This window comes from Hippopotamus amphibius, chromosome 4 (genome assembly GCF_030028045.1).
Source record: "Hippopotamus amphibius kiboko isolate mHipAmp2 chromosome 4, mHipAmp2.hap2, whole genome shotgun sequence".
Taxonomy (NCBI): domain Eukaryota; kingdom Metazoa; phylum Chordata; class Mammalia; order Artiodactyla; family Hippopotamidae; genus Hippopotamus; species Hippopotamus amphibius.
Window position 1 is genome coordinate 78,880,811 of NC_080189.1, and position 20,138 is coordinate 78,900,948.

Sequence of the window (20,138 nt, forward strand, 5' to 3'; positions counted from 1 at the left end):
AATATAGCTGATTTACTTTGGTGTACCTCAAAAGCTGGTACAAGAATGTAAAGCAATTATATTCCAATAAAGAGCTTAAAAAAAAAGAGTTACACTTAAAAAAGATAAAGATTGAAAATAAAAAGAAGACAGATTAAGCAAATATAAAGTAGAAGATAACTGAGGAACTAGAAGTCTTAAATGGTTCAAAAAACACAGAGTTCAAGGCAAACAGCTGCACAGAGGACACAGGCATATCTGTAATAGCAACCTGTGAGAAATTGTAGAGGAAGAAGATATAAACATTCATGTACCCACCAATTAGCTTTAAATCTGCAAAGTATAAAACTTACAGAAGCAAACTTATAGATTCAAAGACGAATCAAAATTAAAACAAAAAGTTTTTGCTAGCAATTTTGATACACTCAATTCATAAAATGGAAGAGACAGACATTTAGAATATACAATATATGACTGAATTTATGTGATTGAAATTAAATACACACACACACACACACACACACACAGGAGAGGGGAGGAATCCTTGCTTTGTGAGGTACCCTATGAACTGAAACTTGTACATATCATAATTGTGTCCTTGCTTTGCATGGTTCTATGGGAACTGTTACCACTGTATATTTTTATATATTTATTTATATCATAAAAATATTTATATATAAAAATTATAAATATTTATATAACATAAAATCTCTCTATATTGATATCTATACATATTCTCTCTATATAATAAGATACTCTCTCTCTCTAGATAGATGACAGATAGATAGAGTGAACATTATTCACAACAAAAACACTCTTTATGACCACACATGAAATATTTATAAACACTGAGCATGGATAGGTCACAGAAGAAGCCTCAAGAAATTAAAAAGAAATCAGTTTGATACAGACTATAATCTCTAACCTCACACAGGTAAAGCAACCAAAAGGTATGGAAGAGAATAAACATCCTCAGGCACCAGTCTAGGGAGATGCTTCAAAGATGCCATTTTAGGGAATTTTTCATCTTAATTTTGCTCTGAGTTATCATCTCTTGATTTGTTGAAATTTAAATGCATGAATGGGAGGAGAAAAAGATGGCGGCGAAGTAGAGAGACGTGGAGTGCATCCCTCTCCACAGATGCACTGGGAATGCACGGAAGGACACAGTCAATCCCACAGAGAACCAGCTGAACACCAGCAGACGGCCTCGGACACCGGAAAGGGCTGTGGAGAACCTGACATAGCCGGTAGGGAGGCATCTACGAGGGCTCAAAGAGGGTGAAGCGGCGGAGCTGTGGCAGACGGGAGGGAGTGAGAAACATACGGAGGGTCCGCAGCGCAGCTCAGCGTTCCCGGACCGAGACATCGATCCGCGGCTGAACGGAGGGTCCAGGAGCGGGAGCGTGGGAACCGGAGAGCTGGTTCAGGGGGAGAAACATTGTTGCCGGTAGGGTGACGGACCGAGAGGACAGGAGGGAGGAGGTCCGCGGAGAGGAGTGCCGATCCCTGAGAGCTGCCCGGCCATGATGGCGGCTGGAGGCTGCAGGCTCCCGGGCGGGGGGGAGGAGCCGCGCACATAGCCTCTCTCTCTCTTTCTGCGCCTCTGCAACAGGCAGCGGAGAGACGCCCTGCGGGGCCACATAAGGCGCTCAGGGATAACAAGCACCCTCAGGCGCTCGGGCGGGGCTAGATTAAAACTCTTTGCAACGCCAGCAGCAGGGAGGCTGCCGAGAGAAAAAAAAAAAAAAAACCAGCATCAAAAAGAAAAAACCCCGAGAGAGGCTCAACTCTAAGACTTTCTGTGTACGCCTGAGCCACCAGCGCCCTCTGCAACAGGCACCTCCAAGCCTGACTGAAGCAACAGTGCGCCACTGCTCACTCCCTCCCAGGAGAAGGAGCCACTATTGCACCCTCTCCCTCCCCACACACCGAGGCTTACAGACGAACAATAAAGGAACCTCTGCTGGTCACAGAATAACGCAAAAAAAAAAACCCAAGGCAAGGAAAAGGACACTTACAGCTGAGACGCTAAGGAAACAGAAATAGTAGTATCAATACCTATTGAACTGGTCCATTCGGGGATCAGTTCTGGATTTTTTTTTTTTTCTCTCTTTTTTTTTTTTTTTTGATTTATTAAATACGATCTTAGCCCTAAGGGATCTACAAGTTTTACAACATAATTTTATAAGGATATTTTTTACTCTTTTTTTTTTTTTTTTTTTTTTTTTTGCCTTTTAAAATACTTCTATATCTAGCTAAGTTTTTGGTAGTACGGACAAAATATCTTTCATACTTTCCTTTCATCCCTTTCTTTTATACACTTCTATTCCTTTCTTTTTCTTTGCATATTTCCAACCACATTATGTTCTTCTGTTCCCCTTTCTTCCAGCCATTTTAAGTGTATTTTATCTTAACATACTTATAAGCAACACTATCGGTCTGCTCAGACTCCTTGCTCTATTCTCCAGATGATGCACTGCCCTGGTATTAATATTAGGCTTTTGTCTTTATCTTAGTTCTTAGTACAGTTGTCTAATTACATTCTGAGAATCTCCATTCTCTCTGGTGGTACTCCAGCTCATTTCTATATTTGATCCTAGCTTACAAAATCTCCCTGGATTGATGTTTGTATGTGTAGGGTGTTATTTGTTGTTTGTTTGCTTTTGCTTTTGTCTCTGATTTGTTCTGTTTCAGTTGTCAATTTCTGCTGGGTTTCTCTCTGAATATCTGATAGCACACTGGGGTTCTGTCAGGTCTTTCTAGAGCCTTATGTCCTAACGGATTCAATAATTGTGTGTCTTATACATGTATGTGTTTCCTAGACTGAATATTCGTCTAATCCAATACTTGGACATTAGTCTGAGGCTTGGACAGTCTTCTATAAACACCTCTATCACCAGGACAAGCAACCCCAAAAGCTTGGACAACCATGAGGAAACAAAGAAACACCATGCAGGCAAAGGAGCAGGAAAAAAACCCACAAGACCAAATAAATGAGGAGGAAATAGGAAAAATGCCTGAAAAAGAATTTAGAGTAATGATAGTAAAAATGATACAAAATCTCGATAACAAATTAGAGAAAGTACAAGAAACAGTTCATAAGAACTCAGAAAAACAAACAGCAATGGATAACAAAATAACTGAAATTAAAAATACTCTAGATGCTCTAACCAGCAGAATGACTGAGGCAGAAGAACGAATAAGTGAGTTGGAAGATAGAATGGAAGAAATAAATGCCACAGAGCAGGAAAAAGATAAAAAAATAAAAAGACTAGAAGACAGCCTCAGAGACCTCAGTGATAACCTTAAACGTACCAACATTCGAATTATAGGCATCCCAGAAGAAGAAGAAAACAAGAAAGGGTCTGTGAAAATATTTGAAGAGGTTCTAGTGGAAAACTTCCCCAACATGGGAAAGGAAATAATGAACCAAGTCCAAGAAGCACAGAGAGTCCCATACAGAATAAACCCAAGGAGAAATACACCAAGACACATATTAATCAAACTAACGACAATTCAACACAAAGAAAAAATATTAAAAGCAGCAAGAGAAAAGCAACAAACAACATATAAGGGAAAACCCATCAGGATAACAGCTGACCTTTCTACAGAAACTCTGCAGGCCAGAAGGGAATGGCAGGATATCCTGAAAGTCCTGAAAGAGAGAAACCTACAGCCAAGAATACTCTACCCAGCAAGAATCTCATTCAGATTTGAGGGAGAAATCAAAAGCTTTCCAGACAAGCAAAAGTTAAGAGAATTCAGCACCACCAAACCAGCCTTACAACAAGTGCTAAAGGAACTTCTCTAAGTAGTAAACACAAGAAAAAGAAAACACCTACAAATACAAACCCAAAACAATTAAGAAAATGGTAATCAGAACACACATGTCAATAATCACCTTAAATGTAAATGGATTAAATGCTCCAACCAAAAGACACAGACTGGCTGAATGGATCCAAAAACAAGACCCTTCTATATGCTGCCTACAAGAAACCCACTTCAGACCAAGGGATACATATAGACTGAAAGTGAAGGGATGGAAAAAGATATTCCATGCAAATGGAAGTCAAAAGAAAGCTGGAGTAGCAATACTCATATCAGACAAATTAGACTTGAAAGTAAAGACTATTAAAAGAGACAAGGAAGGGCACTACATAATGATCAAGGGATCCATCCAAGAAGAACATATCACAATGGTAAATATCTATGCCCCCAATATAGGAGCACCTCAATACATAAGGCAAATGCTAACAGCTATAAAAGGGGACATCGACAGGAACACAATAATAGTGGGAGACTTGAACACCGCACTTACATCAATGGACAGATCATCCAAACAGAAAATAAATAAAGACACACAAGCTTTAAATGACACATTAGACCATCTCGACTTAATTGATATTTATAGGACATTCCATCCAAAAACGACAGACTACACGTTCTTCTCAAGTGCACACGGAACATTTTCCAGGATAGATCACATCTTGGGTCACAAATCAAACCTCAGCAAATTCAAGAACATTGAAATCATATCAAGCATCTTCTCAGACCACAACGCCATGAGACTAGATATCAATTACAGGAAAAAAACTGCAAAAAAGACAAACACATGGAGGCTAAACAATTCACTCTTAAACAACCAAGGAATCACTAAAGAAATCAAAGAGGAAATCAAAAAGTATCTAGAAACAAATGACAACGAAAACACAACAACCCAAAACCTATGGGATGCAGCAAAAGCAGTTCTAAGAGGGAAGTTTATAGCAATACAGTCCTACCTTAAGAAACAAGAAAATGATCGAATAAACAACCTAACCTTACACCTCAAACAACTAGAGAAAGAAGAACAAAGAAACCCTAAAGTGAGCAGAAGGAAAGAAATCGTAAAGATCAGAGCAGAAATAAATGAAAAAGAAAGGAAGGAAACCATAGCAAAAATAAATAAAACTAAAAGCTGGTTCTTTGAGAAGATTAACAAAATTGATAAACCATTAGCCAGACTCATCAAGAAAAAAAGGGAGAAGATACAAATCAACAGAATTAGAAATGAAAAAGGAGAAATCACAACGGACACCTCAGAAATACAAAACATCATGAGAGACTACTACAAGCAACTATATGCCAATCAACTGGATAACCTGGAAGAAATGGATACATTCTTAGAAAAATACAATCTTCCAAGACTGAACCAGGAAGAAATAGAAACCATGAACAGACCAATCACAAGTACAGAAATTGAGGCAGTGATTAAAAATCTCCCAACACACAAAAGCCCAGGACCAGATGGATTCACAGGCGAATTCTATCAAACATTTCGAGAAGAGTTAACACCTATCTTTCTCAAACTCTTCCAAAATATTGCAGAAGGCGGAGCACTCCCAAACTCATTCTATGAGGCTACCATCACCCTGATACCAAAACCAGGCAAAGATGTCACAAAAAAAGAAAACTACAGACCAATATCACTGATGAATATAGATGCAAAAATCCTCAACAAAATACTAGCTAACAGAATTCAACAGCACATTAAAAAAATCATACACCACGATCAAGTGGGGTTTATCCCTGGGATGCAAGGATTCTTCAATATACGCAAATCAATCAACGTGATACATCATATCAACAAATTGAAGGATAAAAACCATATGATCATTTCAATAGATGCAGAAAAAGCTTTTGACAAAGTTCAACATCCATTTATGATAAAAGCTCTCCAGAAAATGGGCATAGAAGGAAATTACCTCAACATCATAAAAGCCATATATGACAAACCAAAAGCCAACATTGTTCTCAATGGAGAAAAACTGGAAGAATTCCCTCTAAGAACAGGAACAAGACAAGGGTGTCCACTCTCACCACTGTTATTCAACATAGTTTTGGAAGTGTTAGCCACAGCAATCAGAGAAGAAAAAGAAATTAAAGGAATCCAAATTGGAAAAGAAGAAGTAAAATTATCACTCTTTGCAGATGACATGATACTATATATAGAAAACCCTAAAGACTCTACCAGAAAACTGCTAGCACTCATTGATGAGTTTAGTAAAGTAGCAGGATACAAAATTAATGCACAGAAATCTCTTGCATTCCTATACACTAACAACGGAAGAACAGAAAGAGAAATTAAGGAAACTCTCCCATTCACCATTGCAACCAAAAGAATAAAATACCTAGGAATAAACCTGCCTAAGGAGGCAAAAGATCTGTATGCAGAAAACTTTAAGACATTGATGAAAGAAATCAAAGATGACACAAACAGATGGAGGGATATACCATGTTCCTGGATTGGAAGAATCAACATCGTGAAAATGACTGTACTACCCAAAGCAATTTACAGATTTAATGCAATCCCGATCAGATTACCAATGGCATTTTTCACAGAACTAGAGCAAGAAATCTTACGATTTGTATGGAAACGCAAAAGACCCCGAATAGCCAAAGCAATCTTGAGAAGGAAAAATGGAGTTGGTGGAATCAGGCTTCCTGACTTCAAACTATACTACAAGGCCATAGTGATCAAGACAGTATGGTACTGGCACAAAAATAGAAAGGAAGATCAATGGAACAGAATAGAGAACTCAGAAGTAAGCCCAAACACATATGGGCACCTTATCTTTGACAAAGGAGGCACGAGTATACAATGGAAAAAAGACAGCCTCTTCAATAAGTGGTGCTGGGAAAATTGGACAGCAACATGTAAAAGAATGAAATTAGAACACTTCCTAACACCATACACAAAAATAAACTCCAAATGGATTAAAGACCTACATATAAGGCCAGACACTATCAAACTCCTAGAGGAAAACATAGGCAGAACACTCTTTGACATACATCAAAGCAACATCCTTTTTGACCCACCTCCTAGAATCATGGAAATAAAATCAAGAATAAACGAATGGGACCTCATGAAACTTAAAAGCTTTTGCACAGCAAAAGAAACCATAAACAAGACTAAAAGGCAACCCTCAGAATGGGAAAAAATAATTGCCTATGAAACAACGGACAAAGGATTAACCTCCAAAATATACAAGCAGCTCATGCAGCTTCATACCAAAAAAGCAAATAACCCAATCCACAAATGGGCAGAAGACCTAAATAGACATTTCTCCAAAGAAGACATACAGATGGCCAACACACACATGAAAAGATGCTCAACATCACTCATCATCAGAGAAATGCAAGTCAAAGCCACAATGAGGTATCACCTCACACCAATCAGAATGGCCATCATCACAAAGTCTGGAAACAACAAATGTTGGAGAGGGTGTGGAGAAAAGGGAACTCTCCTGCACTGTTGGTGGGAATGTAAGTTGGTACAGCCACTATGGGAAACAATTTGGAGGTTCCTTAAAAAACTAAAAATAGAACTACCATATGATCCAGTAATCCCACTCCTGGGCATATACCCAAAGAAAACCATAATCCCAAAAGAAATTTGTACCATAATGTTTATTGCAGCACTCTTTACAATAGCCAGGACATGGAAGCAACCGAAATGCCCATCAACAAATGAATGGATACAGAAGATGTGGCATATATATACAATGGAATATTACTCAGCTATAAAAAGGGATGAGATGGAGCTATATGTCATGAGGTGGATAGAACTACAATCTGTCATACAGAGTGAAGTAAGTCAGAAAGAGAAGGACAAATATTGTATGCTAACTCACATATACGGAATCTAAAAATGGTACTGTTGGACTCAGTGACAAGAACAGGGAAGCAGATACAGGGAATGGACTGGAGAACTCGAGGTATGGGAGGGGGCGGGGGGTGAAGGGGAAACTGAGAAGAAGCGGGAGAGTAGTACAGACATATATATACTACCAACTGTAAAATAGTCAGTGGGAAGTTGTTGTATAACAAAGGGAGTCCAACTCGAGGATGGAAGATGCCTTAGAGGACTGGGGCAGGGAGGGTGGGGGGGAATCGAGGGGGGGGCGTCAAGGAAGGGAGGGAATATGGGGATATGTGTATAAAAACAGTTGATTGAACCTGGTGTACCCCCCAAAAAAAATAAAATAAAATAATAATTAAAAAAAAAAAAAAAAAAAGAAATAACTATCCTTCAAAAAAAAAAAAAAAAAATAAATGCATGAATGTACTCTAGTTTCACTATGATTAAATTACCGAGCAAATTCTAGCATGGTATAGAGATGGCAAGGTAAAATAATGATATGATTTATTAAAATGCTAAGTTAATATGAAGGCTAGTTTTGCAAATTGTGAGCATATGATGCCTACTTTACCTATTCAATTATATTTGCATAATTTTAATTGCATACTTATTTCACGTTTCAGCAGTTTTAATAAGGGCTCCTTCCAATAGAGTCAAAGGAATGGATATTTCAAAAAATTGATCATCCTAAAGAGGGTTTTAAGATATTAAACCTTTTAAAATATTGGAATGTAGAATGAAGAGGTGAGAAATACTGGAATAGATCCGTTCTAATTAATTTAGCATTCTAATGGTTAGAGGTCTTAATTGTATCCTTCAGTTTATGTATCCTAACACAATTATAGGATGCTATTCCCTCAGTGTGAGTGAGCCATGGACATTGCTGAATCTATAACCCTAAGTATAGGACTCACAAACAATTAGCTTCTACTTGTCAAAGTCAAGTACGCATTACTGAAAGAATAACTGCAAAACTATTTCCTAGGAATACTGATGACTATCGAATCTGCCTCCATGTACTTTTTTTTTTTCCTAATGATAAGCTTCTGCCCATTTACTGACAATTAAAGTCTCTTTCCAGGTCCCTGTGGGTTTGGTAAGAAGCTTCTGTCTATAACATACAAGTGAAACAACTGAGCGCACGTCTAAGGGCCCTAGCTAGGCTGAATGAAGCCTAGGAATTTGCCATGATGCATCCAGAGACTAGAGCTACCTGACAAGTTAAATCAAGACACAACTTATTGATCAAAAGGCAGTAAACGCACAGTATCTCATCAATTCCATTCAATGATCCTGAGAAGAAAGTTACATTCTTTTCCTCTATTTTGGAGATAAAGAGCCTGAAGTTCTGATGACGGTACCTGGCTGAGACCACACATCTGGCCCGTGGCAGAGTACGATTCTAAGCCAGGTCAAGCTGTCACTAAAACCCCAGGATCTTTCCCCACTCTGTGTCACTTGGGGAGAGAATCCTTCATTGTGCTCCTCTAGTTCAGGAACCACTCCATAAATGAGGCAACCAAATGCAATTTCACTGTGAAAGTAACAGTAATGCTACTGTTATCGTCCCGTCACTGGGTTCTTGGCTAAAGACAGCACTGGTGATGCGGTGGCAGTGTCAGTGAGCAGGGCCACACCTCCCCTTCCAAATCCAGATATCTCACTCACTATGGCAGAAGAAAAGTCACGCTTGCCTGGTGGGCACTGGAGGTCAGAGCTGAGAGCATCACAAACCTGACCTCATGTGGACACTTTGGTTGCCCACTGATGTGGAATGACCCATATGTGATGGTTCACCCAAATGTGCCAAGATGTCCCCATGGTCAGCGTGGGGTCTGCTGCCAGGGTAGGCAGCTGTGTGGCCTTGGGAACCACTGACTTGGCATTTCTTCAGTTGTGAAATGACAGATTAGATGAAATCACCGAGCTCTGTGATTTGCTCGTTGGCAAGGCACCGCAAATCTGGCAGATGAGTTACAAAGGACCCAAAAATGATGAACTTTTAAGATTCACAGATAATTTTGGATTCGGATGTTGTTTTTGAAATGCTATGCCGCTGAAAGTGTTGGCATTTTGCATTAAATCACTTCACAGTTATATATGTGCAGCTACTGTGAGAAGAACAAACTGTCAAATTGAGATTCTCAGAGGATGAGCTGTGTTTACTTTTGTCTCAGTCGAAATGTCATGTTAACACCAGATCTTGTCCATTCATGGCGCTGCAGGACACGTGACACTGCTGACCATCCCTTCCTTCCTCTAACACCCTCTTTCTTCTCTTCTATGACGTGGTCGCCTGGTTCTTGTCCTACCTCTCCATCACGCCCCCACCTCCTTTCTGAGTTTCTCTCCTTCTCTCTCTGATAGGGACCTTCTGGTGCTTTCTTTATAAACATGATCCATGAGTGAATTCTTCTACTCTCAGGGCCAATCACCCCAGATCTACACCCCAGCCTGGATCTAGGGCTGAGCCCGAGATCCATCCATCCCCTTCTCGTTCATGAAGGTATCCACCTTCCCTGTGCTGTGCTCCTACTCCAACTGCCCCTTGACCTGAGAAATAAATGCCATTGACACACACCACTGCAGGAAGGTACAGCTGTGAAGAACTGATTCAAAACTAGATCTGGGATTTTTATTACCCCCCAAAGTAAATCCTGAATCCATTAAGCAGTCACTTCCTAGTCCTTCTTCCTCAGCCCCTGGCAACCACTGGATTGCCTTCTGTCTTTATAGATAAAGTCATGCTGGATATTTCCTATGAACAGAATCATATTTAAAAAATAAAACAAAACCCTAGATTTGGGACCAAAAACCTAACTGCCTAAGGTGCTAAACAAGTAACCTTCATAATTACAGTAGGGGGACTTCCCTGGTAGTGCAATGGTTAAGAATCCACCTGCCAATGCAGGGAACTCAGGTTCGAGCCCTGGTCCAGGAAGATCCCACATGCTGTGGAGCAACTAAGCCCGTGTGCCACAACTACTGAAGTCCATGTGCCCTAGAGCCCGCAGGCAGCAACTACTGAGCTCACATGCCACAACTACTGAAACCCACACACTCTAGGGCCTGCGTACCACAACTACCGAGCCCATGTGCTGCAACTACTGAAGCCTGCACGCGTAAAGCCCGTGCTCCACAACAAGAGAAACCACTGCACTGAGAAGCCCGTGCATTGCAACAAAGAGTTGCCCCTGCTCATTGCAACTAAAGAAAGCCCGTGCGCACCAACGAAGACCCAACACAGCCAAATAAACGAGCAAGTAAATAAATAACTTAAAAATAAGTTAAAAAATAATTAAAGTAGGGATAGGCGGGAAGGGGACTGTGGCAAAACTGAAGGTTGCAAGCTAGTCTAAAGGGGCAAGTTAATGCTTTACACCAGCCCACTAGAGCCACATGGAATTACGGGTTCAGTTTGCCAAACTGAAGGCTTTTGTGCAAGAAGCTAGAAAGATGGATTTCAATGTGAAATCTCTACATTTTGAAATGTTGACAAGTAACCAAATTTAAAACAATATGGACTAAAGAAAATATGTTTGGTGGGCTGTTCTTTTGCAAGTGCTATTTTAGGTTGATGGTATTCAAACACTTATTCCAGAACTATTTTTAAAGAAATTTAAATTTTACCTGTTTGGAATTCCAATTAAGCAAGTAACCACTATTTGTGTAAAAATTTCAAAAATTATGTTTTTCCATCTTTACAATAATGTGTGTATTGTAATTACACTTACCAAACCTTCAAAAGAGCCAAAAATATTTCTCTGACAGCTAGTCAGTCAGATAAGAGCCCCCGAATTTTACCATTAAAAAACAATCTGGGTTGTAAAATACTCATAACAATCCTTTGGTGTCTGTGATCATCAGTGATGTTAAGTCTGGCATTGTGTGTCCGAATGTGCAAATGTTTTGTTGCACAGACTGAACGCAGAAGGCCTGGCTTCTGTTGAACTTGGACCCACACTCCCTTCCTCCCCCACCCCCCGGCAATTACACCTTCTCTTCTCTTGCCGATTTGCCAGCGTAAATGTGTCGATTTTCACCATATCTGATTCCACCAAGTAAAACAGATGAAATACATTTTCACGTCAATTTCTCTTCCCAGTTTCAAAACTGTGAGACTTATTTTCTCCAGTCACTTTCCTTTTAGCCAGCACCACTGTTCCTTAGCGCGCGGTGTGCCTGCTCTCACTGTCTGTATAATCCATTATATCTTTTGAATACAAAGCAGTAAGAACGTTGAGAGAGCAGGTGAAAGAGGCCTATGATTATGTTGAAAACTAAAGTGAAATTACTCCACATACATGTGCATACCTTAGTTGCATATATGGTGTTGCTTTGGTCTTACAGACACACGGATTTAAAAACAAGCTTTCTGTATTAACTTACTCATAAGTAGAGGAGCTTCTGTAATTGCAAATGGTGACGTGTGTGTTTGGCCACACCTTGCCCTGCTATCCTGTGATTCTCTTCCACTGAACAGAGTTGGCAGTGAAGCCTCATGTGTGGTCATCCGTGTGTTACTGTGGTGTATAACACATTTGATTGTGAATTGTGCATTTTAATGAAATGATCCCATTTGCTGAAATATTCAGGCATCTGTAAAAGTGAGTTATGAATTAAGGTACATGTTGGATGCTGAAACCACACTGCTAAGATCGTTATTTCCGCGGCACTAAGTGCTGTTCTACTTACCGATGAGGTACATGCCGATCCAGTCCCCAGCGTCCACTTCCTCCTTTATGTCCCAGTGGATCACCAGGTCCTGAGAGTGCCCTATGGAATAGTAGGAGCTGCTGACCATGAGTGTGGAGCGACTGTCTGAGGTGACCAGGTCAGTGTCGCTGGTGGAGCGGGGGATGGTGACAGCGCCGTGGGGGCCGGTCCTGATGGCCATGCTGTGGAACTGGCCTGGGTTGTAGCTGTGGCGGAGAGGCTCCTTACACCGGCGTCGGTTCTGGGAGTTCCTGGATGGAGATGCCATGGCGGCCAGGCCTAAGAACCTGTTCTGGTACAGATTCTGTGGGGGCAAAGAGACAGTCAAAGAGGGGTGAGAGATGCTGGCTACGCGGTCTCACTGTCTTCACAGGGAAGGGAGGATGTGCTGGGGGAAGCCGGCTGGGACAGAGCAGCCCTCTTAGGAAGATTTGAAACAGACATAGCTCATCTTCCTCAGGGCCAATGCTGTAGCTCTGGGTTCACGCGGGGAAGGTAAGAACGAAATGCGTGCTCACCAAGGGGCCATGCATTTCCACGCTCTGCTGGGGTCTCTGCCTCCCCCAGCTCCCTCCAGTCTGCTTAGAAGGCCAGGAATGTCTGCAGAATGGCCCTGGAGGTGTGACTGCCCCCCGACGGAGTGCCATCTCTTGAGTTCTGCAGCATAAATTCAATTGCATCCAATTTTACACTCCTTTAGGGTAAATGATGGTTATTATCATTGCACATTTTAGTGACCCCTGCAGCATTCAAGACCCTACACACAGCCCAGAGTTAGAGGCGGTCCCTGCTGGGTGAGGCAGTCACTTTTCCTCCATTTACAACTCTTTCACTCTACAATATGTCTCTGGACCACCTGAAATTCCTATTAAGGATCTCAGATACCCAAGTAATCTTCAAACACCACAGTTTTCAGTAAAACCCAATCTTAGAGGACCGTGTCTCCCTCAAAGCCAATGTTATTGTAGAAAACATTGCATCTGTCAAGAAAAAAATGCATGTTTTTTTATTGTTTACAACACGGAGCACTTAAAACTAGCTGAGCTGATGCAGAGCAATGAGTTGATTGTTTTGGATGCAGATAGCTTTGAAAACGTGGGGAAAGGGGCATCCTACAGAATGAGAACAAGGGATTCTTTTTTGAAACAAGCAAGGATGATTTTGACTTCATCAAGTATACTACAATTGGGATTTAAATGTACATTTTGGGGGTTCCTGGCTATAAAAGTATATGCTGTTGTATAACTAATAACACTTTGTTTTCAAGAAGAGAAGTTTAAGGCCTTAAAACGTGTTAAATCATGCAGTTTGGATCCCAGAGACTGTAACTTATTATACACATCAATCAAATGCAGGTTATTGACTTTTTATTTACCAGCCACGAGGACCAGACTCTAACACCAGTCTACTCTTCAGATTACATAAGTCTATTTAGCAGTAATTTAGGCCTATACTTTTTCCATCTTCCAAGACCAGGGCTCTTGTGAAAAGTCTATTAACCTGATTAAGTGCAGTGTTGGCATTTGGAGTCTTGGGCCTTAATGGCCATATGGTGGGCCTGTTCATTCATTATCTGAGTCTCTTGTTAGGAATTTTTCTAGCCTCACTGGTGGTAACCATGGAACTACTATCGGCAGAAAAGCCAGACTTCAGAAAGCATCTCATCACACTATTGGTACCATATGTCTTATTTAAAAAAAAAAATGCTTGTCACTGCAACAGTATGAAAATAGATGGACCACGGTGTTGCCTGGAAACTCTCAGGAAGACAGGCACAGCCTTGAGCTCGGGAAGCATGGACAGCCCACCCACCTCACAGGCACCCTGGCTCCTCTGGGCAGTTCCAGGCAGATCCCAGTAACCTGATCATCCTCCAGGGGACTTTGTTCAGAGACCATTGTAAAATCTCCAAAACAAGAAAGGCTGATGCTAGAGCAGAACCTTTCTTCAGTTTACACGTGCTTTATGTGCACTGGTAGCATCTTATAGTATTATCGTGGAGATTTAAAAAGACTACTTGGAGACAGAGAAAGACAAATATCATATGATATCACTTATATGTGGAATCTAAAAAACTGGTGCAAATGAACCTACCTACAAAACAGAAAGAGAGTCACAGATATAGGAAACAAACTTATGGTTACCGGGGAGAGGCGGGGAGGGATAAACTGGGAGATTGGGATAGACATATACACACTACCATATATAAAACAGGTAACTAACAACGACCTGCTGTACAGCACAGGGAACTCTACTCAATACTCTGTAATGGCCTATATGGGAAAAGGATCTACAAAAGAGTGGCTGTATGTATATGTACAACTGATTCACTTTGCTGTACACCTGAAACTAACAACATTGTAAATTGACTATACTCCAATAAAAAGCTTAAAAAAAATGACTTCTTGGAATTAAATGAGACAATCAAGTGTATAATTATGAGTTAGACCAAACCATGGGCAGCTCTGGAGCAGCACCTCCCAGTTTCCAGGCTGTGTATCCCTGCACAATGCACTTGATCTCTCTAGTCCTCCGTGACCCCTCCAGTCCTCCGTGACCCCATCTGTAAATGGGTTCCTGTCAGAATTTAATGAGATAATGCAAACCGAGCTCTTACTATAGTAAATGCTCAATCAATAAAAATCTACTACTAAAATACCACCAGTATTGCTTTAGTAAGAAAGCTCCACTGAAACGGAGGTCCTGGGCAGTCGGCCAGGCTCCCGCACTGGCCAAGGGTCCCCTCACAGCATCCCCAGATCCTCACAGTTGAAGTCACTCAACAGCAAACCTACAAATCGTTCCTAGTCAGGTTTCCTCTTACAAAACTGAAGTTGCAAACATCGAACAGGCTGGCATGTTTGGAAAGGTGTCCTATACCAGTTTTTTTGATAAATCTTCCTTCTGCTTTTTGGGTAAACAAACCTCCCTTTATTTGTCAGGGTACTGCTTGAGTGGGATATTTTTGCATTCATGTGGAGGCTGAGAGATTTTTATCCATGTCGTGTCAGTCAGGGCCTCAAGAAAGACTACAGAGCGCTTTTCTTTCACTGAAGACATTTCTGTTGTGGTGTTTTTATTAGAATTTCGTGGAAAACAGGCAAGTTTCTGGACACTGTCAAATTACACCAGTGAACACTCCACCTGGTGGGAACAAAAGCATAGAAGGAAACATGAGTTTGTCAGTGATTTACTAGATTGGAATAATGACATTTGCTTGGTATTGGAAGGGCAGCCTCAATGCAGCTCCTTGAAGACCACACTCCCCCACCTCACCCCAGCTTTGCCCACATCCTCCCACTCATACTTGCAGGCAGGATTAACATTCTGCTTTGAGGCTATGCTCCAGCACCAGCTCTGCTACAACCTCTCCTTACATCTTTTCCCACTCCCAAGAGAGTGGGCCTTACTGCTCCGTGATCCAACAGGAATCCCATTCCCCGGCAAGGGTCCTCACTGTTTCATTGCTAGTTGACCTGTGTTCTGCCCTAAGCCATGAAGACCCTGAGGCCAGTGTTTCCTGTCCTCTGGACCTGCATGACATCTGGCACACACACACACACAAAAGCGCTAAAAAGTTTAATTCATAGAGTTTATTTTACTCAATTACATCCCTTCTTGTTCCAGAAAGGGCTTAAGATGACTAATACAAATAGATAAAATACAGAAAGATGTGATAAGTTAGCAGGAGATGGTGCTAAGAATGAAAAAAAATAGAGACAAAAAGTTACACAGGAAGAAGGCTAATGTCAAATGCTATGCTGTCATGTCCTAAACAGGTGTTATTGTCAAAGACGCACGACAGCAGGTGGATGGTTGATCCCCAATGTGTGGTTCCTTTGTGGCCATGTTGCCCCCAGGCTTTCACACGTGTTCTCGTTTACTCTATAGACTCATCCAGCTGGAAGAAGCAATTTAATCACTCTCCCTTCACATCTGAACCTGGGAGATAGAAGAGCATCTGTCCTGTTTTCAAATAGCCCTGGTTAAAAGACCACTCTCTTCCCAGACAGTGATTCCAATGTTTTACAACCTCACAATTCTTCCTCATCTCTCAGGCAAATCTTTCCCTTCTTTCCCCCAGTTCTCCCACTCAGTGGATGATGAGGAAGTTAACTGTATCACTAAATTTTTCCCAGTGTTTTCTCCATCCCACCAAGTAATTCAAATGTACTTTGTCTTCTCTTACATTGGTGGCAGGCCATAGACATGGGTAAGAAAACCACAAGAATATCAGCAACAGGTTCAGTAACATTGTAATTTTCTAATTATCGATTGTAATCAAGGGCCCCTAGTTATGGGCTATAATAAGCATAGATCTTAATTGACCCTTGAAAAAGTAGGTCCAATGAGTGAGCTGCTGAAAACAATCTGATCATGTTGTGTCCTGCTTTGTAGGGAGTAAGATTCCACCTGCTGGCTTCTTTCCTGTTTGTCTCAGAGGATCCAACAACGATGTTTTGTTTACTTGTTTTGCTTTCTGACTTAAATAACTCATAATTGTTGAAAGGTTTTGAATTAAGTGATATGTTCTTCGATTATTTTTTTAAATCTTGGACTAGGCCTGTGTGTTTAATCTGTTTAGTATGCATTATAGTACATTAGCAAAAACAAAACCTTCCAGAAGGAGACAGAATCTTAAAAGCAAAAAGCATCACTTCTACGGAAGGAACAAGTTACTATGTATATCCTTTTCTTTCTTTCTTTTTTTGGAAGAACATAGGGAGACAAAAGATTCGGCTGTGTCAATTTCTGACAGTCATTAATAGCTTTTCTGTTTTGAAATATAAAGCTGTGAGTGAGTGCTGTCTCAGAAATGAAAAGAAAGCGGACAAAAGGCATGTCTAGAATAGAGAAAGTGATTCTTAAAAATTGCCTCTACACTCAGAAATCAAAAATTGCAAGTGGAAAACACAGGCCCTGAAGGAAACTTCATTAAAGTATACAAGATGAGGTTATAGAAACTGGCATTATTTAGCAGGAAGAAAGCATAAGAGTTTTTTGAGTTCATGAACAGATTTTATTTTGAGCAAGTAGATGCCTGAAGCTTTTTTATCCTACACTCAGCTCTTGTTATGCCATCAGGGGGGTAATGGAATTTAAAAAAATTTATGTAGCTTGTCTCTTTCTACAGAGGATTTGAGAAAATTTACAACAAAAGGAAATGTACAAGGAAATAGGGAAATACATACCAGACAGAAATCGGAAAGTAGCAATAAGAAAAAGGATAATAATATTAGGAGCATTTATTCTAGGTAAGGAACTTGGTACATTATCTCATTAAAACCCTATCAAGTATCATTCTTCCCATGTTGGTTAATAAACATTCCCAAGGTCACACCTTTTGCAGCAGGAAATAGGGATTTGAGCCATTCTGTGTGATTATAAATGGGCACTTTGATCACTCGTAAGCACTCTCTCCAAATTATAACATGGGAAGACACAGTTGCAGTAATTGAGACTCATACCCCTCTGAGATTCTTGGCAGCCAAAAAGATAAAGGAAAAAGTAATTCTCATGATCAAAATATTGTAATTTTTTCTCCCTGCAAGTTCTTAATAAGATGCTTCACTTTCGACTTTGTCGGCAACACCACGTGATGTGGTGAACCATATCTTAAAAGAATATCTTTTTTTAAAATCACAAATGTGGTGGCAGATTGCTTGGACAAGTCTTTGATGAAAGGTGAGGTCATAACATAAAGAGTTTATCAGGCGCTGAACGAATGGGCTCTGCTGTGTTGCATTGACCGCCTTCAAAGGTCCCCTTGGCTTTATTGCACCCCTGATGCCCCAAACCTCCTGCTCTCAACGTGGTGCCTGTTCTCAATCCTGCATCTCTCTCTTTGGCCTTGATGCTGATAAAACAAATTTTCACATATTGAGGTATGAGGAAATCATTCTGGCTTGTGCATGAGTTAACTTGAATTTCATGCTAACTAGAACAGCCTGTTTGTGGCCTATCAAACATACATCATACATCTGCTTTAATTATTAAAGAGCAGGGCACACTGACCAGAAGTAAAGAATATCCATGTTAAAAATAAAGATTAAATGCCTCCCTTCCTGGGATGCCAATGTCGGTCCTCCTTCCATGATAAGATTCCTTTTTTAGCTGCCAAGGCTATACTGACTCACTGTGTACATGCTGCTCTGTTTTTTGGAAACCTTGAAGGAATATATCCCTGACTTGTTTGATGTTCTTTGTTCTGACAAGACATAAACTGTACTGAAAACCATGCTTCTCCAGAGCAGTTCCTCAGAGTTATCTGAGGGGCTGTCTTTCGGGCTATAGTTCTCAGTCTGGGTCACATAAATCTCTTTTCTATTCCTATTATATATTGTTTATTGATTATTTTCATTGACAATGCAAGTAAACCAGAGTGTGACGGACATGTTCTCTCTGCAACTGTCTTGTTAACTTACTTCCTATCCGTGTTCCTCTACTAAGATGCAAGCGCCAAGAGGAGTGGTCCCTAACTAGTTCCTTTAGGTCTGCATTTCCAGCTAAAGTAGTGACGGGCAAGGATGTAGTGAATGGTCAGTGAATGGATGGATAAATGGATGGATGAATGAATGGGAGGGTGTGTGGGTGATGCAGGCTGGAGCACACCTGCCTCCTCTGTCTCAGAGCCATGGTGTGATGCTCTGTTCCCTGACCTCAGGAACCCATCTAAGTGCCTCTTTTGTGTCAAGCACATGACTTGGTGCCCAGAATCCCCCAGAGTTACTGGTTCCCAAAATGTCACTGGTGAGAAGGGAGAGTTGAGGACAAGATGAAATACCACCCCCAGTTGGTCCCCTTCTCCATCTCACATCCTGAGATCTGAGTCCTACCAGTAGATTCCTATCTCTGCTGTTGTGAGTGAGGCTGTGGGACAGAGGCGGATGTGAGGGGCTGAGGTGGTCCTGACCCCACCAGATGGCAGAGCCCGTCTGAAGAGGAAAATGAGAGGCGGCTGCAATAGCATCATCTCAGTCCATTTCTTCAACTCCTGGGCACCCATCCCTGAAACTGTCTCTAAACTGTGCTTTTAGCCTCAAAGCCATGTGTTGAAAACTCTGTCTTTTATGCTGGCCATTGTGCAGAAGAATATCGCAGCATTACATAAACTAAATTGTGTGGGCTCCTTTTCTTTGAAGAAGAAATAGAATCCCACACATTGCTGGCTGAAAGGGAACGCTAGGCAGAGAAAAATTTAATAAGCAAATCAAGCCGAGCTAGGGAATATCCACATAGGAAGTCAGGGTTTAAAAGATAAGGGACTTGTTCTTAGAGGACTGGGGCGGGGAGGGTGGGGGGGACTCGAGGGGGGGAGTCAAGGAAGGGAGGGAATACGGGGATATGTGTATAAAAACAGTTGATTGAACTTGGTGTACCCCCCAAAAAATAATAAATAAATAAAAAAAATTAAAAAAAAAAAAGATGAGGGACTTGTTAAAATGACAGTTAACACTATTTTAGGAACACATCAAGCCTTATCACTGAGAACAGAGTCCGACAATGCGTCTATGAGAATTGAATAGCCCCATCCCCACTTCCCTGGGTCCCCACTGATGGGGAGGGACGTCTCTGTGTGTGGGTCAGAGGCTCTTCTCTCTGCTCACACCTGAGAGAGGCGAGCAGGATGGCCTGCCATGCTTTGTTGGGTGTGTAGCTTTCATCATTTTGGTCAAGTCTGGAATTTCTTGGTGAAGCTCTGGGTCACTATGGAGATTTATGCTTGGAGGTGTTCAAGAACCAAGTTGTCAAAATCTGG

At 41.1% G+C, this 20,138-nt stretch overlaps 1 protein-coding gene across 1 annotated transcript in view; it reads right to left on the reverse strand.

Annotated features, from left to right (window-relative positions):
- Positions 1–12,677, reverse strand: part of HECW1 (HECT, C2 and WW domain containing E3 ubiquitin protein ligase 1) — a 250,113-nt gene extending 237,436 nt beyond the window's left edge. Inside the window, exon 1 of the mRNA XM_057731731.1 lies at positions 12,359–12,677. Within this exon, the coding sequence (XP_057587714.1) occupies positions 12,359–12,647 (289 nt within the window). The 5' untranslated portion in view covers positions 12,648–12,677. The remainder of the gene's footprint in view (positions 1–12,358) is intronic.
- Between the last annotated feature and the right edge of the window lie 7,461 nt (positions 12,678–20,138).